At 51.4% G+C, this 17,768-nt stretch overlaps 2 protein-coding genes across 2 annotated transcripts in view; one reads left to right on the top strand and one right to left on the bottom strand.

Moving 5' to 3' along the window:
• Nucleotides 1-9,903, bottom strand: part of LOC144949906 (uncharacterized) — a 48,847-nt gene extending 38,944 nt beyond the window's left edge. The window contains exons 1-6 of the mRNA XM_078879890.1: nt 9,887-9,903; nt 6,501-6,645; nt 5,024-6,259; nt 4,718-4,941; nt 4,170-4,647; nt 3,947-4,088 (exon numbers count right to left, since the gene is read on the bottom strand). Of these exons, the coding sequence (XP_078736016.1) occupies nt 3,947-4,088; nt 4,170-4,647; nt 4,718-4,941; nt 5,024-6,259; nt 6,501-6,645; nt 9,887-9,903 (2,242 nt within the window). The remainder of the gene's footprint in view (nt 1-3,946; nt 4,089-4,169; nt 4,648-4,717; nt 4,942-5,023; nt 6,260-6,500; nt 6,646-9,886) is intronic.
• Nucleotides 7,567-17,768, top strand: part of NR2E1 (nuclear receptor subfamily 2 group E member 1) — a 36,010-nt gene continuing 25,808 nt past the window's right edge. Inside the window, exon 1 of the mRNA XM_078879878.1 lies at nt 7,567-7,665. The gene's annotated coding sequence lies outside the window, so the exon portion shown is untranslated. The remainder of the gene's footprint in view (nt 7,666-17,768) is intronic.

The following is a 17,768-nucleotide window of genomic DNA, read 5'->3' on the forward strand; positions in this document are numbered from 1 at the left end:
GTAGGGGAATTCCAACAAGACCTACTTCTCTGCTTTATTGACCTGGTTAAGGCCTATGATACCATCAGTAGGCCTGGGCTCTGGGTTGTTCTTCGTGACCCTCTGCTCATGATCATTAAGGACCTTCATGATGGTGAGCAAGCCCGGGTAGTCAGAGCCATTCCCTGTTCACCATAGGGTGCGACAGGGAAGTCCTCTGGTTCCCACATTATTTAACATCTATTTTGACCACGTAGTTCGTGAAGACTTCAATAGCTGAATCGGAGGAATTTTTCATCTGGTACAGATACAATGGTAGGCTGATCGATGCCCCGGTGTGGTCAAGGGATGGCTCCCTATTGCTCAACAATGTTACGTATGCAGATAATCTAGCAATTGCGGCTCACTTAGAGGAGGAGTTGGAGGCGCTGCTACTGAACCTGGAGATTGCCACCAAGAGGTGGGGCCTTACCATCAGCCCCACCAAAACTAAACATCTGCCTGGGTATTTTGTACCATAGGACACTCCACCCCCTCAACTCCCAATTGGTGATATGGCAGTTGTGGAGAGAGTTGAGAATTTACCATACCTTGGCAGTGTGCTCATGACTGGCTCCGGTTTAACAGCAGAGGTCACACTCCGTGTGGAAGCTACCTGGTCTCTCGCTCCACACGAAGCTTCAGGTCTTCTCGGTCACAGTCATTCCCTCCCTTCTCTACGCTTGCGACACGTGGACTCCCCTAATGGAACATCTTCGCCGGTTAGAAACATTTAGGCTGGCCTGCCTACGGTCCATCCTGGGTTTAACCAGGCTAGATTGTGTGAGAAGCTCACAAATCCTTGACAGATCTGGACAAAGTCCCATCGGTTAGCTCCTCCGGCAGGCAAGGCTGCGTTGGCTGGGTCATGTAGCCCGCATGCCCAGCCACCGCATGCCGAAACAGCTTTTGTTTGGCCGGATCGAGGGGGCCAAACGGGCGTGGCACGGGCTAGAGCAGAGATGGAGTGACGTGGTACAGGATGACGTGGAGCGATGACTGGTACCAGCGGTGTCAAGATCGGCCTCTGTGGAGGAGACTTGTGAAGGAGGACGCTACCGTGCGGTTGGAGGCAGTCGCCCTCCAACAACAACGGAGGGCGGAGGAGCGACGCTCACAACAACGAGCGGAGCACCGGGTGGCTAAAGCACAGCGAGTTGGCACAGTAGGGGGCACAGGTGGCGCATCAGCCAGTCATCTCGGTCGTCTCAGTCAGTCGACCCGTGGCACCTGCTGGGTCTGCCCCGTGACCTCATGCCAGCGGGCGTTCGATACTTCACGTGGCCTCAAGGTGCACCTAGCCTGGCCACAAGCGTCGTGGTGACGCCACCGCCACTTAGTGGCGAATGGCGGTTGTGTTGTGTGTCAGTGTGTGAGTGTGGGGGAGCGGTGGTGTAGCGGTCAGCGCTACACTGCGCCTTGAACTCGCCGACCCGGGTTTGATTCCCACTCACGGTCAACACCAGTGACGATTATTTGAACCGGTCCTTGACCTCCCCTAGGTCGACTCAGCCTCAAATGAGTACCTGGTGCGGCGGTGTGTAGTAAACATCGCCACTGGGGAGACAAAGGCGGCCGGGCGTGGTCCTGGCCACCCATACACTCGTATGCCTCAATTCCGGCCTGCATAGGTGCTGCTGCTACTCGCTAACTGCACTTTGCCCCAACAGCGTGTCGAGGCTATACGGGGGATCTTTACATTTGTGTCTGTGTAACTCCACAGAGAGAGAGTCTAACCCCTCCCTCCTCTCTCTCCCTACCCCCCTCTCTCTATAATTCCCTCTCCCCATGTCTCTCTCTCTGTGTGTCTCCATGTGGGGTCGCCGCGGTGGCTAGGAGATGTTAACTACCTCGCCTGGTGTACAGGAGGTCGTGGGTTCGATCCCGACCCTGACGACGCCTGATGCTGCTGCTGTATATTTGGAGTCTGCGTCTCTCTCTCATCATCATCATCACGGTGGCTAGGAGATGTTGACTACCTCGCTTGGTGTACAGGAGGTCGTGGGGTTCGATCCCGACCCTGACGACTCCTGCTGCTGTAGATTTGGAGTTTGCGTGTCCCTCTCTCATCATCATCACGGTGGATAGGAGATGTTGACTACCTCGCCTGGTATGCAGGAGGTCGTGGGTTCGATCCCGACCCTGACGACTCCTGCTGCTGTAGATTTGGAGTTTGCGTGTCCCTCTCTCATCATCATCACGGTGGATAGGAGATGTTAACTACCTCGCCTGGTGTACAGGAGGTCGTGGGTTCGATCCCGACCCTGACGACGCCTGCTGCTGCTATATATTTGGAGTCTGCGTCTCTCTCTCATCATCATCATCATCATCACGATGGCTAGGAGATGTTGACTACCTCGCCTGGTGTACAGGAGGTCGTGGGTTCGATCCCGACCCTGACGATGCCTGCTGCTGTATTTGTGGAGTCTGGAAAAAGGCTGCATATCTCAGTGGTAACATATGAAAACACTAAATAGTTTATGGTAGAGAGGAGTGGTGGTGCAGTGATTAGCGCACCGTTCTGCAAACATAGCGCTTGCTCCAAACAGACTGTATGGCTATACGGGGGATCTTTGTCTTTGCCTCTAAATCATCAGCATCATCAGCATCATCAGCATCATCAGCAGCATCAGCATCATCGGCATCATCAGCAGCAGCATCATCAGCATCAACATCATCAACAACATCAGCATCATCAGCAGCAGCATCATCAGCATCAACGTCAGCAGCATCATCAGCAGCAGCATCATCAGCATCAACATCATCAACATCATCATCATCAACATCATCAGCAGCAGCATCAGCAACATCATCAGCATCATCAACATCGTCATCATCCCACCATAATCACCACCAACATCTCCAAACGCTTTCGCGCTCTCAACTCCACCCCCCTCACCCCCCTCTCTGCTAAGTCTCTACGTCTCTCTCTCCTATTGACTCCCACTCTCTCTCTCCCACTCTCTCTCTCTCTCCCACTCTCTTTGATTCTCGCCATTCACGTCCATCGCTGACTCCTTTCTCAGACTCTGGGCCCCGATTTTTCTTTTGACTGCTTGGACTCTCCCCCTCCCTCCCTCTCTACCCCCTCCCTCCCCCTCCCTCCCTCTCTACCCCACCTCCCTCCCCCTCCCTCCCTCCCTCCCCCACTCGCCCCCTTCTCCCTCCCTCTCCCCCCACCCATCTCCCCACACTCTCCTCCTCTCCCTCTTTTTTACGATCAGAGGAAACAAGAAGATGCTCGGTCTAGTCGGCACTTTGCTTCGTTCATCATTTCGTTTTTTTTTCAATGCTTTGCTTTATGTGCCCCCCCCCCCCCCCTGTTTAAATGAAATATTTCAAGCTCTTCTCCTTCTTATTACCTCTTCCCCCTCTCTCTCTCCCCCCCCTCTCTCTACCCCCTCTCTCCCTACTCCATGCCTTTGTTCCCCCTGTTTTTCTATGTACATATTTTTTTACTACGACAAGTGCTGCGTCTGCACCCAGCCCTCCTCGCAGTCCTACGGCCTCCGACCGTAGCTCTGCATGCAGAGCTCTCCGTTATCTGCCACCGAGCACACGGCCTCCTCCAGCGCCCACTGCTCCTTGAAGGCCGGCACGGCGTGGGTCAGCAGCTGCGCCACATGGCGGAACTCCAGCCCACACACCCTGGCTCCGACCAGAGCGCGGAAGATGCCCAGGCTGCTGGCCGGACGTTTCCCCTCCACGGCCACCTTCCTCGCCCTGTGTGTGGCGAGCTTGGCGTAGCCGACGAGCACGTTGACCAGCCCCTGAAGATATTGGGGTCCGTCGGCCTTCGGGTGTCCAAAGATGAGGGCCGTCGGGGAGAAGTGGAGGCTGAACCTTAGGAGGATGTTTCTCAGGACCTTGAACAGCGAGTCCAGGCTCTTGCACTCCACGTATTGGTGCGCCACCGTCTCCACTTTACCGCAGAACCGGCACTCCGGGGACACGTTGGTGAAGCGCGCCAGGGAGGCGTTGGTGGTGAGGGTGCCGTGGGCAATGCTCCAGCTGAGGTCACCGATGCGGTTGTACGTCGGGTTGGAGTAGAGTTGCCTCCAGCGAGGCCTCTCCGGAGAGACGCAGGGCAGGGCTCTCCTTCAGGCATGGTCCTTGTGGCTCCTCAGGGTGCCCTGTTGGTGAAACCGGACCATGTAAGAGTAGAGCACCTTCCTCTTGACATTTGCGAAGGCCACCTCCGGTAGGTCTTCCAGCCGGCACAGGTCGTGATCCGCCTTCGCTTGTCGGCATTGGCGATGCAGCGGCACGACGGAGTGCTCCGGTGGAGGGGGACCGAGAGGGGCCTCGTCATCCCCAACGCCGATGGAGGGCGTTCTCCCCGCTGCCGCTGAGAAGGCCCCCTTGGCTTCGGCCAGGATCCGGGCAGCCACCCGGAGCGACTGCAGCCCTGTCGTTGCGGCCATGTCTGCTGGTCCGAGCCACCAGCCCCGTGTTCCAGGCTCTACCAGATCTCCCATCCTGGTGAGCCACGCATTGCCGAGGGTGGCAGTGGTGGATGGCAGCTTTGTCTGCGGGTTCCTGAGGATCGGTTCGAAGACCAGATCCTCGGCCGATCGCAGCTGGTTCAGCCTCCTGATGGCGAGGGAGCTCCATGTCTGCAGGATGCTCCTGTAGAAAGGTGGCAGCTGTCCCAGTGGGAGGCCCTGCAGGTCCTCTGTAGAATAGTTGTTTGGAGCACTGCAGACCCCCCAGCTGTTTCAGGAGGAAGGAGGCCGTGACGCTCCAGGCCGGTGCAGGGGCGGCGTGCAGGAACTTTTGCGTGGCCTGCATTCGGAAGGTGGCCAGCTGACTCCGCATGCACACCAGCCCGTGACCGCCCTCATCAAGTGGCAGGGTCAGGACCCCAGGCGCGACCCGGTGTCCTCCGCCCGACCAGAAGAAGTCGAGGACTCGCTTCTGAAGCTAGTTGACGAGACTCATGGGGGGGTGCAGGGAGAAGAGTCGGTGCCACAGCATGGACGTCACCAGCTGGTTCACCACCAACGTCTTTGTCCTGAAGGTGAAGAACTTGCACAGGCGACTCCAGGTGCCCAGCCGCTCCTTCACCTTCTCCTCCAGCTCGACCCAGTTCCTCTGGTCCCAGGGACACCCCCAGGTGGTGCAGCGGCGATGTTGTGCTCCAATTGATGGCTTTTGCCTTCTCGGGACACTGGGTCATGTCCCACGCTCCAGCAGCCCGTTGCACTTTTTCCTGGCACTCGTGCAGCAGGGCAACATCATCCAGGGAGCACAGGATAAGGAGGACGTCGTCGGCATATCCCGTCAGGACCAACTTGACGCTTGGTTCCCTGAGCACCAGGCCGCTGAGTCTCCACCTTATGAGACTCAGGAAAGGCTCTAAAGCCAGGGCATAAAGTTGGCCCGACAATGGGCATCCCTGTCTCACTCCTCGCTCGAATTTGACCGGGGCAGTGAGGGCGCTGTTGACCTTCGTCATGCACTCCACCTTGGTGTAGAGTCGGCGGATAGTTCGGACAAAACCATCCCCAAAACCAAAGGTCTTGAGGGTTCCCAGCAGGTATTTGTGGTCCACACTGTCAAAAGATTTTTCCAGGTCAAGGGCCATAAACGCGATTGGGATGCCCAACTTCTGGGACATCGCGATGAGGTCCCTGACCAGGAAGATGCCGTTGTAGATGGTTTGTCCGGGGATGGTGTAGGACTGGTCCCTGTTTACGACTTGTGAAATCACCCCTTTCAGTCGCAGGGAGAGAGCCTTCGTCAATATGTTGTAGTCGGTGTTCAGGAGGGACACCGGACGCCAGTTTTGTAGGTGCCTCAGGTCTCCGTTCTTGGGAAGCAGAGTGAGCATCGCCCTCCTCCAAGACTGAGGCATCACCCCGGTGACAGCGGCTTCCTCCAGCACCTCTCTGTAGTCCTCCCGTGGGGATGGCCAAAAAGCGGCGTTAAACTCCCCTGTTAGCCCGTCTAACCCTGGGGATTTATTCGGGCCCAGTCCTCTTACAGCTGCGTCAAGGTCATTCCTAGTGAGCTTTTGCTCCAGCAGCTCTTTGCCGTCTTCCCCCAGGGTGGGTAGAGCGCTCCATACCTCCACCTGGGCCGTTCCCGATGTGTCTTCAGGGGAGAACAGGCTGCCGTAGAGGTCTCTGATGATGGTCGACTTCTGCTGGAGTTCGAGGCACTCCATGGATTTGCGCCTCCCGTTCTGCCTCCCGATGGAGTAGAAAAGCGGGGATCCCGTGTCGAGGTTGGTGATGAGCTTCACTCGGGATCGCACAAACGCTCCCCTCCCTTGTCTGCTCCTGTAGCCCTTTGAGACGCTCCCTCTTCTCTTCGTGTTCTCAGAGAAGAGCAGGGTCGCTGTTCTTGGCGAGCAGACCCTCCAAATTGTCTGTCTGGTGCTCCCCCAGGTGTATTGTTGGCACAGCAGCCTGGTGTGCACTTTGCCCACATCCCACCACGTGGCCAGTGAGTCGAACTGCGTTTTGGTTTGTCGCCACGCTTCCCAGAAATCCTCGAACATTTCTACGGAAGGCGCCATCCTCCAGCAGCGAGTTGTTGATATGCCAGTGGGACGCGACCTCGCGGGCCCTCTCCAGCCTGACACGGAGCACGATGAGGTTGTGGTCCGTGAAGGGTGCCGCCCTGATGCCAGACGTTATGGCTCACGTCACAAAGCTCTTTCTCCCCCCACTCTCCTCTCGCTCTCTCTGCCCACTCTCCCCCCCCACTCAACCCCCCCCCCCCCCACTTTCCTCCTCTCCCTCCCTCTCTCTCCCCCCCCCACTCTCACCCCCCCCCCCACTCTCCTCCCCCCACTCTCCCCTCATCTCTCCCCCCAACCCCCCCCCCCCGTGTCTCCCCGTGTCTCCGAATCACCAGGAGTCAGCAAGAGTCACTCGACTCCGCGAGACACGGGGAGACACGTGGAGTGAGACACGTGGAGTGAGATACAGTGAGTGAGACACGGGGAGAGAGACACGGGGAGAGAGACACGTGGAGTGAGATACAGTGAGTGAGACACGGGGAGAGAGACACGGGGAGTGAGACACGGGGAGTGAGACACGTGGAGACAGACACGGGGAGAGAGACACGTGGAGTGAGACACGGGGAGAGAGACACGGGGAGAGAGACACGGGGAGTGAGACACGGGGAGAGAGACACGGGGAGTGAGACACGGGGAGTGAGACACGTGGAGAGAGACACGGGGAGAGAGACACGTGGAGTGAGACACGGGGAGAGAGACACGGGGAGAGAGACACGGGGAGTGAGACACGGGGAGAGAGACACGGGGAGTGAGACACGGGGAGAGAGACACGGGGAGTGAGACACGGGGAGAGAGACACGGGGAGAGAGACACGGGGAGAGAGACACGGGGAGATAGACACGTGGAGTGAGACACGGGGAGAGAGACACGGGGAGTGAGACACAGGGAGAGAGACACGGGGAGTGAGACACGGGGAGTGAGACACGGCGAGAGAGACACGGGGAGAGAGAGACACGGGGAGTGAGACACGGGGAGAGAGTCACGGGGGCAGAGACACGTGGAGTGAGACACGGGGAGAGAGACACGAGGAGTGAGACAGGGAGACACGGGGAGAGAGACACGTGGAGTGAGACACGTGGACGAGGAGACACGGAGACAAGGACACTGGAGAACTCCGAGTAATGACTCCACCACGCACTCAAACAGCAAACTCACACTCACTCACACACACTCACCACACACACACTCACACACACACTCACACACTCACACACACTTACACACTCACACACACTCACACCACACTCACACACTCACACCACACTCACACCACACACTCACACACTCACACACACTCAAACCACACACACACACACCACACACGCACTCACACACACACCACACACACTCACACACACACACCACACACACACTCACACACACACCACACACACTCACACACTCACACACACTCACACACTCACACCACACTCACACACTCACACCACACTCACACCACACTCACACACACCACACACTCACACACACTCACACCACACTCACACCACACTCACACACACTCACACACACAGCACACTCACACCACACTCACACACACTCACACACACTCACACCACACTCACACCACACTCACACCACACTCACACCACACTCACACACACTCACACACACAAACTCACACTCACACTACACTCACACCACACTCACACACACACACCACACTCACACACACTCAAACCACACACACACACACCACACACGCACTCACACACACCACACACACTCACACACACACACCACACACACACTCACACACACACCACACACACTCACACACTCACACACACTCACACACTCACACCACACTCACACACTCACACCACACTCACACCACACTCACACACACCACACACTCACACACACTCACACCACACTCACACCACACTCACACACACTCACACACACAGCACACTCACACACACTCACACACTCACACACACTCACACCACACTCACACCACACTCACACCACACTCACACACACTCACACCACACTCACACACACTCACACACACAAACTCACACACACTACACTCACACCACACACACACACCACACTCACACACACACTCACACACACACTCACACACACTCACACACACACACTTACACACACTCACACACACACACTTACACACACTCACACACACTCACTCACACACACCACACACTCACACACACAAACTCACACCGCACTCACACACACTCACACACACTCACTCACACACACCACACTCACACACACACTCACACACTCACACACACTCACTCACATACTCACACACACACTCACACACTTGCACACCTCACACCACACTCGCACACACTCACACACACTCACACCGCACTCACACACACAGCACACACATTCACACAGAGCACACTACACACACCCACACACTCACACACACTCACACACACAGCACACACACTCACCCCACACTCACACACACAGCACACACATTCACACAGAGCACACTACACACACCCACACACTCACACACACTCACACACACAGCACACACACTCACACACACTCACTCACACACCACACACTCACACCGCACTCAGACACACACACACTCACTCACACACACCATACTCACACACTCACACACTTACACACACTCACTAACTCATACTGACACACACTCACTCACACACACTCACACACTTACACCACACTCACACACACTCACGCACACTCACACCACACTCACTCACACACACAGCACACACAGCACACACACTCACACTACACTCACACACACAGCACACACATTCACACACAGCACACTACACACACCACACACTCACACACACTCACACACACAGCACACACACTCACACACACAGCACACACACTCACACACACTCACACACACAGAACTCACACAGACTCACACACACTCACTCACTCACACACCACACACACACTCACACACTTACACACTCACTCACACCCACATACGCACTCACTCCACACACTCACACACACACTCACACACACTCACACATACTAACACACACAGCACACACACTGACACACACTCTCACACTCACACACACAAATACAACGCTCACGGATAGCAATCGCACAAACCACCCTATTACATCTCTATATACCATTACAACTCACGCGTTACGCGTTACGCATCGCTCTTCGTGATTTCACAGCCATAGATAATTTTTTTTAACTTCCTTAGTTCAAATCGTCGAAGGTTGTTGGACAAATACAAGACAAAGCTTCCCCTCCACCGGTGTAGCCTCAGATTGTTTGGGGGGCAAGTGCAGCTTCACCATCGCCTACGGAGGCTACCGGCGCTGTGGTAACATCGCGATGAGAGGGGTGTGTATTGGGGTGGCTTAGGTGGCCAGCATCCCCCACGCCCGGCCGCCTTTGTCTTCCTCGGCTTGGGGTAGTCGGCGGCGATGTTCTGCTACACTACTAGACCGCTAGCTACACCAGGGGGGGGCTAATGTTTGAGGCTGAGTCGACCTAGGGGAGAGGACACGTTTCGGAACGAGTGTCCCTGGCGCGTGTGGTGTGCGTCGGACTTTATTCGCGCCGTACGTAGCCAGCAGTTGGCGAGCCAATAGGAACGTGGGGGGGGGGGGCGGGGGTCTGGTTGGAGTGATGGACAGCGAATTGGAACGAAATCTGAGTTCGATCTCATCGGTGGCCTCGAGCGGGAGTCGAACTCGGGTGGACGCGGGTTCCACGTGGGGGCCACCGCTGCACCACCAACTTCACCACCAACACCACCAACAACTTCAACACCAACTCCACCACCAACACCACCAACAACTTCAACACCAACTCCACCACCAACACCACCACCAACTCCAACTTCACCACAAACTCCGCCACCACCAACAAATCCACCACCACCAACACCACCACCAACACAACCACCAACTCCACCACCAACACCACCACCAACACAACCACCAACTCCACCACCAACACCACCACCAACACAACCACCAACTCCACCACCAACTCCACCACCAACACAACCACCAACTCCACCACCAACACCACCACCAACTCCACCACCAACTCCACCACCAACACCACCACCAACTCCACCACCAACTGCACCACCAACTCCACCACTAACTCCACCAACTCCACCACCAACTCCACCACCAACACCACCACCAACACCACCACCAACTCCACCAACACCACCACCAACTCCACCACCACCAACACCACCAACTCCACCACCAACTCTACCACCAACTCCACCACTAACACCACCACCAACACCACCAACTCCACCACCAACACCACCAAATCCACCACCAACTCCACCACCAACACCACCAACACCACCAACTCCACCACCAACACCACCACCAACTCCACCACCAACTCCACCACCACCAACACCACCACCAACTCCACCACCACCAACACCACCAACTCCACCACCAACTCTACCACAAACTCCACCACTAACACCACCACCAACTCCACCACCAACTCCACCACCAACACCACCAAATCCACCACCAACTCCACCACCACCAACACCACCAACACCACCAACTCCACCACCAACACCACCACCAACACCACCACGAACTCCACCACAAACTCCACCACCAACTCCACCACCAACACCACCACCACCAACACCACCACCAACTCCACCACCAACTCCACCACCAACTCCACCACCAACACCACCACCAACTCCACCACCAACACCACCAACTCCACCACCAACACCACCACCACCAACACCACCACCAACACCACCACTACCACCACCAACACCACCAACTCCACCACCAACTCCACCACCAACACCACCACCACCAACTCCACCACTACCACCACCACCAACTCCACCATCAACACCACCACCAACTCCACCACCAACTCCACCACCTATGTGACTTTACCGAATTAACCAAAGGGTTATTTATATTCTGACAGATATGCAGGGTAATAATCAGATGCCATCGATGACAATCACGCAAATCCATGGCACTAACGCTACTGATCCCACGCGCACCGCGCTAATGTTAATTTGACGGTGCCGTAGTAAATTGCCGCGTGTGTCTGGGAGCATTCGCACGAAATGTAACAAAAAATATCTGCCGAACACGCGAACTACAGTCTGTGACCGCGACTATTCTAACCCCTGTTATAACATAATAATGATACTAATAATAACCTTTGGTTCTTTCGGTAAAGTCACGTAGGTGAAAATAAAAAAAAGTTAAATAATAAGAATAAAAATTTAAGAATAAAAATTAAAATAACTCAAGTAAATCACGACGTTTTGGAAGCAACACAAGCTTCCGTCATCAGGTGTGACAACCACAGCAATTTTTTTTGTTCCCCACGACAGTAAATTTGCTGTGGTTGTCCCACCTGATGACGGAAGCTTGTGTTGCTTCCGAAACGTCGTGATTTAATTGAGTTATTTCTATTTTTATTCTAAATTTTTATTCTTTTATTTTTTATTTTTTATTTTCACCCACATGACTTTACCGAAAGAACCAACGAGTATGGATCCTTGCAGTCACGAAAACTTCAAATCTAGAAGTATGGATTCATGCAGACACTGATAGCTTCAGATCAATAAATAGGCATCTTCGTAGGATTAAAAGTGCATCAGTGCTGTAGGAGCTTAGCCCGTAACTTTGCTTAAATTAGTATTTGATGTAATCGCTCTTTGGAGCAGCAGACGAATAATCACCATCAATAATCAATCATCGATCATCAATCATCTCCTCCAAGGTCGATAATAATAGGGACCACTTTGTCGGATGTCTGTAGCTTTACAATGGGCATAACTGGATCTGATTCATGATGACGTATCGGTGTGGTTAGAGGGTCGTGCAGTGTTGAGTCTATGGGCAGTGTTGAGTCTATGGTGCAGTGTTAGTCTATGGGTAGTGTTGAGTCTATGGGCAGTGTTGAGTCTATGGGTAGTGTTAGTCTATGGGCAGTGTTGAGTCTATGGGCAGTGTTGAGTCTATGGGCAGTGTTGAGTCTATGGGTAGTGTTGAGTCTGTGGGCAGTGTTGAGTCTATGGGCAGTGTTAGTCTATGGGTAGTGTTAGTCTGTGGGCAGTGTTGAGTCTACGGACAGTGTTGAGTCTATGGGCAGTGTTAGTCTATGGGCAGTGTTGAGTCTATGGGCAGTGTTAGTCTATGGGCAGTGTTAGTCTATGGGCAGTCTGAGTCTATGGGCAGTGTTAGTCTATGGGCAGTGTTAGTCTATGGGCAGTGTTAGTCTATGGGCAGTGTTAGTCTATGGGCAGTGTTAGTCTATGGGCAGTGTTGAGTCTATGGGCAGTGTTAGTCTATGGGCAGTGTTGAGTCTATGGGCAGTGTTAGTCTATGGGCAGTGTTAGTCTATGGGCAGTGTTGAGTCTATGGGTAGTGTTGAGTCTGTGGGCAGTGTTGAGTCTATGGGCAGTGTTAGTCTATGGGTAGTGTTAGTCTGTGGGCAGTGTTGAGTCTACGGACAGTGTTGAGTCTATGGGCAGTGTTAGTCTATGGGCAGTGTTGAGTCTATGGGCAGTGTTAGTCTATGGGCAGTGTTAGTCTATGGGCAGTCTGAGTCTATGGGCAGTGTTAGTCTATGGGCAGTGTTAGTCTATGGGCAGTGTTAGTCTATGGGCAGTGTTAGTCTATGGGCAGTGTTAGTCTATGGGCAGTGTTGAGTCTATGGGCAGTGTTAGTCTATGGGCAGTGTTGAGTCTATGGGCAGTGTTAGTCTATGGGCAGTGTTAGTCTATGGGCAGTGTTAGTCTATGGGCAGTGTTGAGTCTATGGGCAGTGTTAGTCTATGGGCAGTGTTAGTCTATGGGTAGTGTGAGTCTATGGGTAGTGTTGAGTCTATGGGTAGTGTTGAGTCTATGGGCAGTGTTAGTCTATGGGCAGTGTTGAGTCTATGGGCAGTGTTAGTCTATGGGCAGTGTTAGTCTATGGGTAGTGTGAGTCTATGGGTAGTGTTGAGTCTATGGGTAGTGTTGAGTCTATGGGTAGTGTAAGTCTATGGGCTGTGTTGAGTCTATGGTGCAGTGTTGAGTCTATGGGTAGTATTAGTCTATGGGCAGTGTTGAGTCTATGGGCAGTGTTAGTCTATGGGCAGTGTTAGTCTATGAGCAGTGTTAGTCTATGGGCAGTGTTGAGTCTATGGGCAGTGTTAGTCTATGGGCAGTGTTGAGTCTATGGGCAGTGTTAGTCTATGGGCAGTGTTAGTCTATGGGCAGTGCTGAGTCTATGGGCAGTGTTAGTCTATGGGCAGTGTTAGTCTACGTGCAGTGTTAGTCTACAGCTGGGAAACCTGATGACGGACGCTTTTGTTGCGCCCGAAACGTCGTGATTTATTTTATTTTTCTACCCACGTGACTTTACCGAAAGAACCAAAGAGTATGGATTCCTTGCAGTCACGAAAGCTTCAAATCAAGATTGCTAATTTAATCGATTTAAAACTTTCGGCAACTGCGGTGATTCATAATCCATGGTTCTTTTCCGGTAAAGTCGCGTAGAAGGGATATAATAAAATAAAAAAATAAAACATAATAAAATTATCACCGACGTTTCGACGATTGCTTGTGTTGTAATCGAAACGTCGTGAGAATTGTATTGTTTTATTTTTATTATTTTATTATATCCCTTCTACGCGACTTTACCGGAAAATAACCAATAATTATAATAACATATTCTTGGTTCTTTCGGTAACCAAGAATATTATTTCCCTTCTACGTGACTTTACCGAAAGAACCAAGAACATGAATCCCTGCAGTCACGAAAGCTTTAAAAAAAAATGATAATAATGTTTCACCCTGTCCGGCAATTAAACAGTTGTGTTAAGAAGTTAAAACATCAAATAGAAACGCCACAAGCACCGCGTGCAGGTTCATCCGGACATTAATCCTCGCAAAAAAGTTTCCGTTCGGCCCCGTGATGTAACCTGTTACAGCCTCTGGCATGAGCGTCTAATGCGTGACTCACTCTCAACGTGCGTTTTCACAAAAAAAAAACTAATTGACGCTTATCGACAACCAATATTCATACTCTAATAATCGGCCCCGGCGTATCGAAGCGTCTGATTGTTACGGATCGATGCTTATAGCTCCGTTCGGAGCGAATTCTTTCTGTGGATTTCACACCTGACGATGATTGCTTGTGTTGCAGTCAAAACGTCGTGAGAATTGTATTGTTTTATATTTTTTATTATTTTATTATTTCCCTTCTACGTCACTTTACCGAAAGAACCAAGAATATAATTTCAGCTCATCGCTGGCGCGTAACGGGAAACTTCGCGTTGTCCACGTGCGAATCAGCGGACGAGTGACGCATTGAATACTCGCCATGAGGGAGGTGTTGTAGGGTGAGATCGCGTTAATATGTGAACGTTGTGTCGTCGTTAAAACCGCGCCACCACCCGACACGGCCAACTAGTGAGGGGGTTGTCACGTGAACAGAACGTGGCCAATTCGTCACGAGTACAGCACGAGTGTGCAGTGTATAGTGTAGTGTATAGTGTAGTATATAGTGTAGTGTGTAGTGTAGTGTACTAGTACAGCACTAGTGTGTAGTGTAGTGTATAGTGTAGTGTATAGTGTAGTATACTAGTACAGCACGAGTGTGTAGTGTAGTGTATAGTGTATAGTGTAGTGTATAGTGTAGTGTATAGTGTAGTGTACTAGTACAGCACTAGTGTGTAGTGTAGTATATAGTGTAGTATACTAGTACAACACTAGTGTGCAGTGTAGTGTATAGTGTAGTATACTAGTACAGCACTAGTGTGTAGTGTAGTGTATAGTGTAGTATACTATTACAGCACTAGTGTATAGTGTAGTGTATAGCGTAGTGTATAGTGTAGTGTATAGTGTAGTGTATAGCGTAGTGTATAGTGTAGTGTAGTGCGTAGTGTATAGTGTAGTGTATAGTATAGTGTAGTGTGGTGTGTAGTGTATAGTGTAGTATACCAGTACAGCACTAGTGTATAGTGTTGTGTATAGTGTAGTGTACTAGTACAGCACTAGTGTATAGTGTAGTGTATAGTGTAGTGTACTAGTACATAGTGTAGTGTATAGTGTAGTGTATAGTAGTGTAGTATACTAGTACCGCACGAGTGTATAGTGTAGTATATAGTGTAGTGTATAGTGTAGTATAGTGTAGTGTATAGTGCAGTGTATAGTGTAGTGTATATTGTAGTGTACTAGGGCAACACTAGTGTATAGTGTAGTGTACAGTGTAGTATACTAGTACAGCACTAGTGTAGTGTATAGTGTAGTGTATAGTGTAGAGTATAGTGTAGTATAGTGTGGTGTATAGTGTAGTGTATAGTGTAGTCTATAGTGTAGTGTATAGTGTAGTATTCTAGTCTTCACCGTGATCACCGTGAAGACCACGAGGTTAGCTCTGCGTGCCTCGCATGAACGATATTGCCCGTGCTGCTGCTGCTGATGCTACTGCTGCTGCTGATGAAGCTTCTGATGAAAGCGACACTGCAGCGCTTTTACAATCTCAGCAACGCACCAGGCATCCGTACGAAGGGAACGCACCCGCTCGCGACACTGCGAGCACGGCTCCTGACCTTACCCTGGCATTGATGTCATTCACATCAGAGCGCATGGTGCGTGGATGTGTCTGCGTGATTGTTAACTGCCTCGCCTGGTGTGCAGGAAGTCGTGGGTTCGATCCCGACCCTGGCTGCTGCTGCTGTAGATTTGCAGTCTTCGTCTCTCTCTCTCATCATCATCACGGTGGCTAGGAAATGTTAACTACCTCGCCCGGTACGCAGGAGGTCGTGGGTTCGATCCCGACCCTGACGATATCTGCTGCTGTAGATTTGGAGTTTGCGTCTCTCTCTCTCATTATCATAATCACGGTGGCTAGGAGATGTTAACTACCCCGCCCGGTACGCAGGAGGTCGTGGGTTCGATCCCGACCCTGACGATATCTGCTGCTGTAGATTTGGAATTTGCGTCTCTCTCTCTCATCATCATCATCACGGTGGCTAGGAGATGTTAACTACCTCGCCTGGTGTGCAGGAGGTCGTGGGTTCGATCCCGACTCTGACGATGCCTGCTGCTGTAGATTTGGAGTCTACGTCTCTCTCATCGGTTGCGAGGATTTTTCTCCGGGTCCTCCGGTTTTTCCCCTCGAACGTTTAGAATCGAGGTCACCGTGCGTTTTCAACGCATCGCCGCTGCTGCTGCTGCTGCAGATTCTCACGCGATGGTGACGACGATGATGACGACTTAAAGCTTTCGCGACTGCAGGGATTCATCTTCTTGGTTCTTTCGGTAAAGTCACGTAGAAGGGAAGTAATAAAATAATAAAAATAAAACATAATAAAATAATTCTCACGACGTTTCGGCCACAACGCAAGCAGCCGTCCTCAGGTGAAGACCAGGTCTGTCGTGGAGACACCTGAGGACGGCTGCTTGCGTTGTGGCCGAAACGTCGTGAGAATTATTTTATTATGTTTTATTATTATTTTATTACTTCCCTTCTACGTGACTTTGCCGAAAAACCAAGAAGATGAATCCCTGCAGTCACGAAAGCATTACATCAAAATTCACCCTGTACTATGATAATGATAATAACACCATGTACTATATTATTGGTTCTTTCGGTAAAGTCACGTAGAAGGGAAATAATAAAATAATAAAAATGTGAAACAATGACATTCTCACGACGTTTCGACTGCAACACAAGCAATCATCATCAGCTGTGAATTGTATTTTATTATGTTTTATTTGTATTATTTTATTGCTTCCCTTCTACGTGACTTTACCGAAAGAACCAAGAAGATGATGATGACGTTGAGCCGCCACTTGCTTGTTTGTGAAGGACAGGGTCGCGTCTACAGAAAGATCCGCTCGCTACATCGCAGCTCAGGTGGTGGGGGGCCTTCCTCACCTGGTCAAATATAAACCAAAAATGCGTTGATATCGTTTCGTTTTAACAGGGCTAGAACATTCTATTTCGATTTAAAGCTTTCGTGACTGCAGGGATTCATCTTCTTGGTTCTTTCGGTAAGGTCACGTAGAATGGAAATAATAAAATAATAAAAATAAAACATAATACAATAATGATTTTATTATGTTTTATTTTTATTATTTACTATTTTATAATGTAAATTGTTTTATTATTTATATAATAAAATAGTAATAATAAAACATAATAAAATAATTACTTTATTATGCTTT

Source organism: Lampetra fluviatilis, chromosome 55, assembly GCF_964198595.1.
Source record: "Lampetra fluviatilis chromosome 55, kcLamFluv1.1, whole genome shotgun sequence".
NCBI lineage: Eukaryota > Metazoa > Chordata > Hyperoartia > Petromyzontiformes > Petromyzontidae > Lampetra > Lampetra fluviatilis.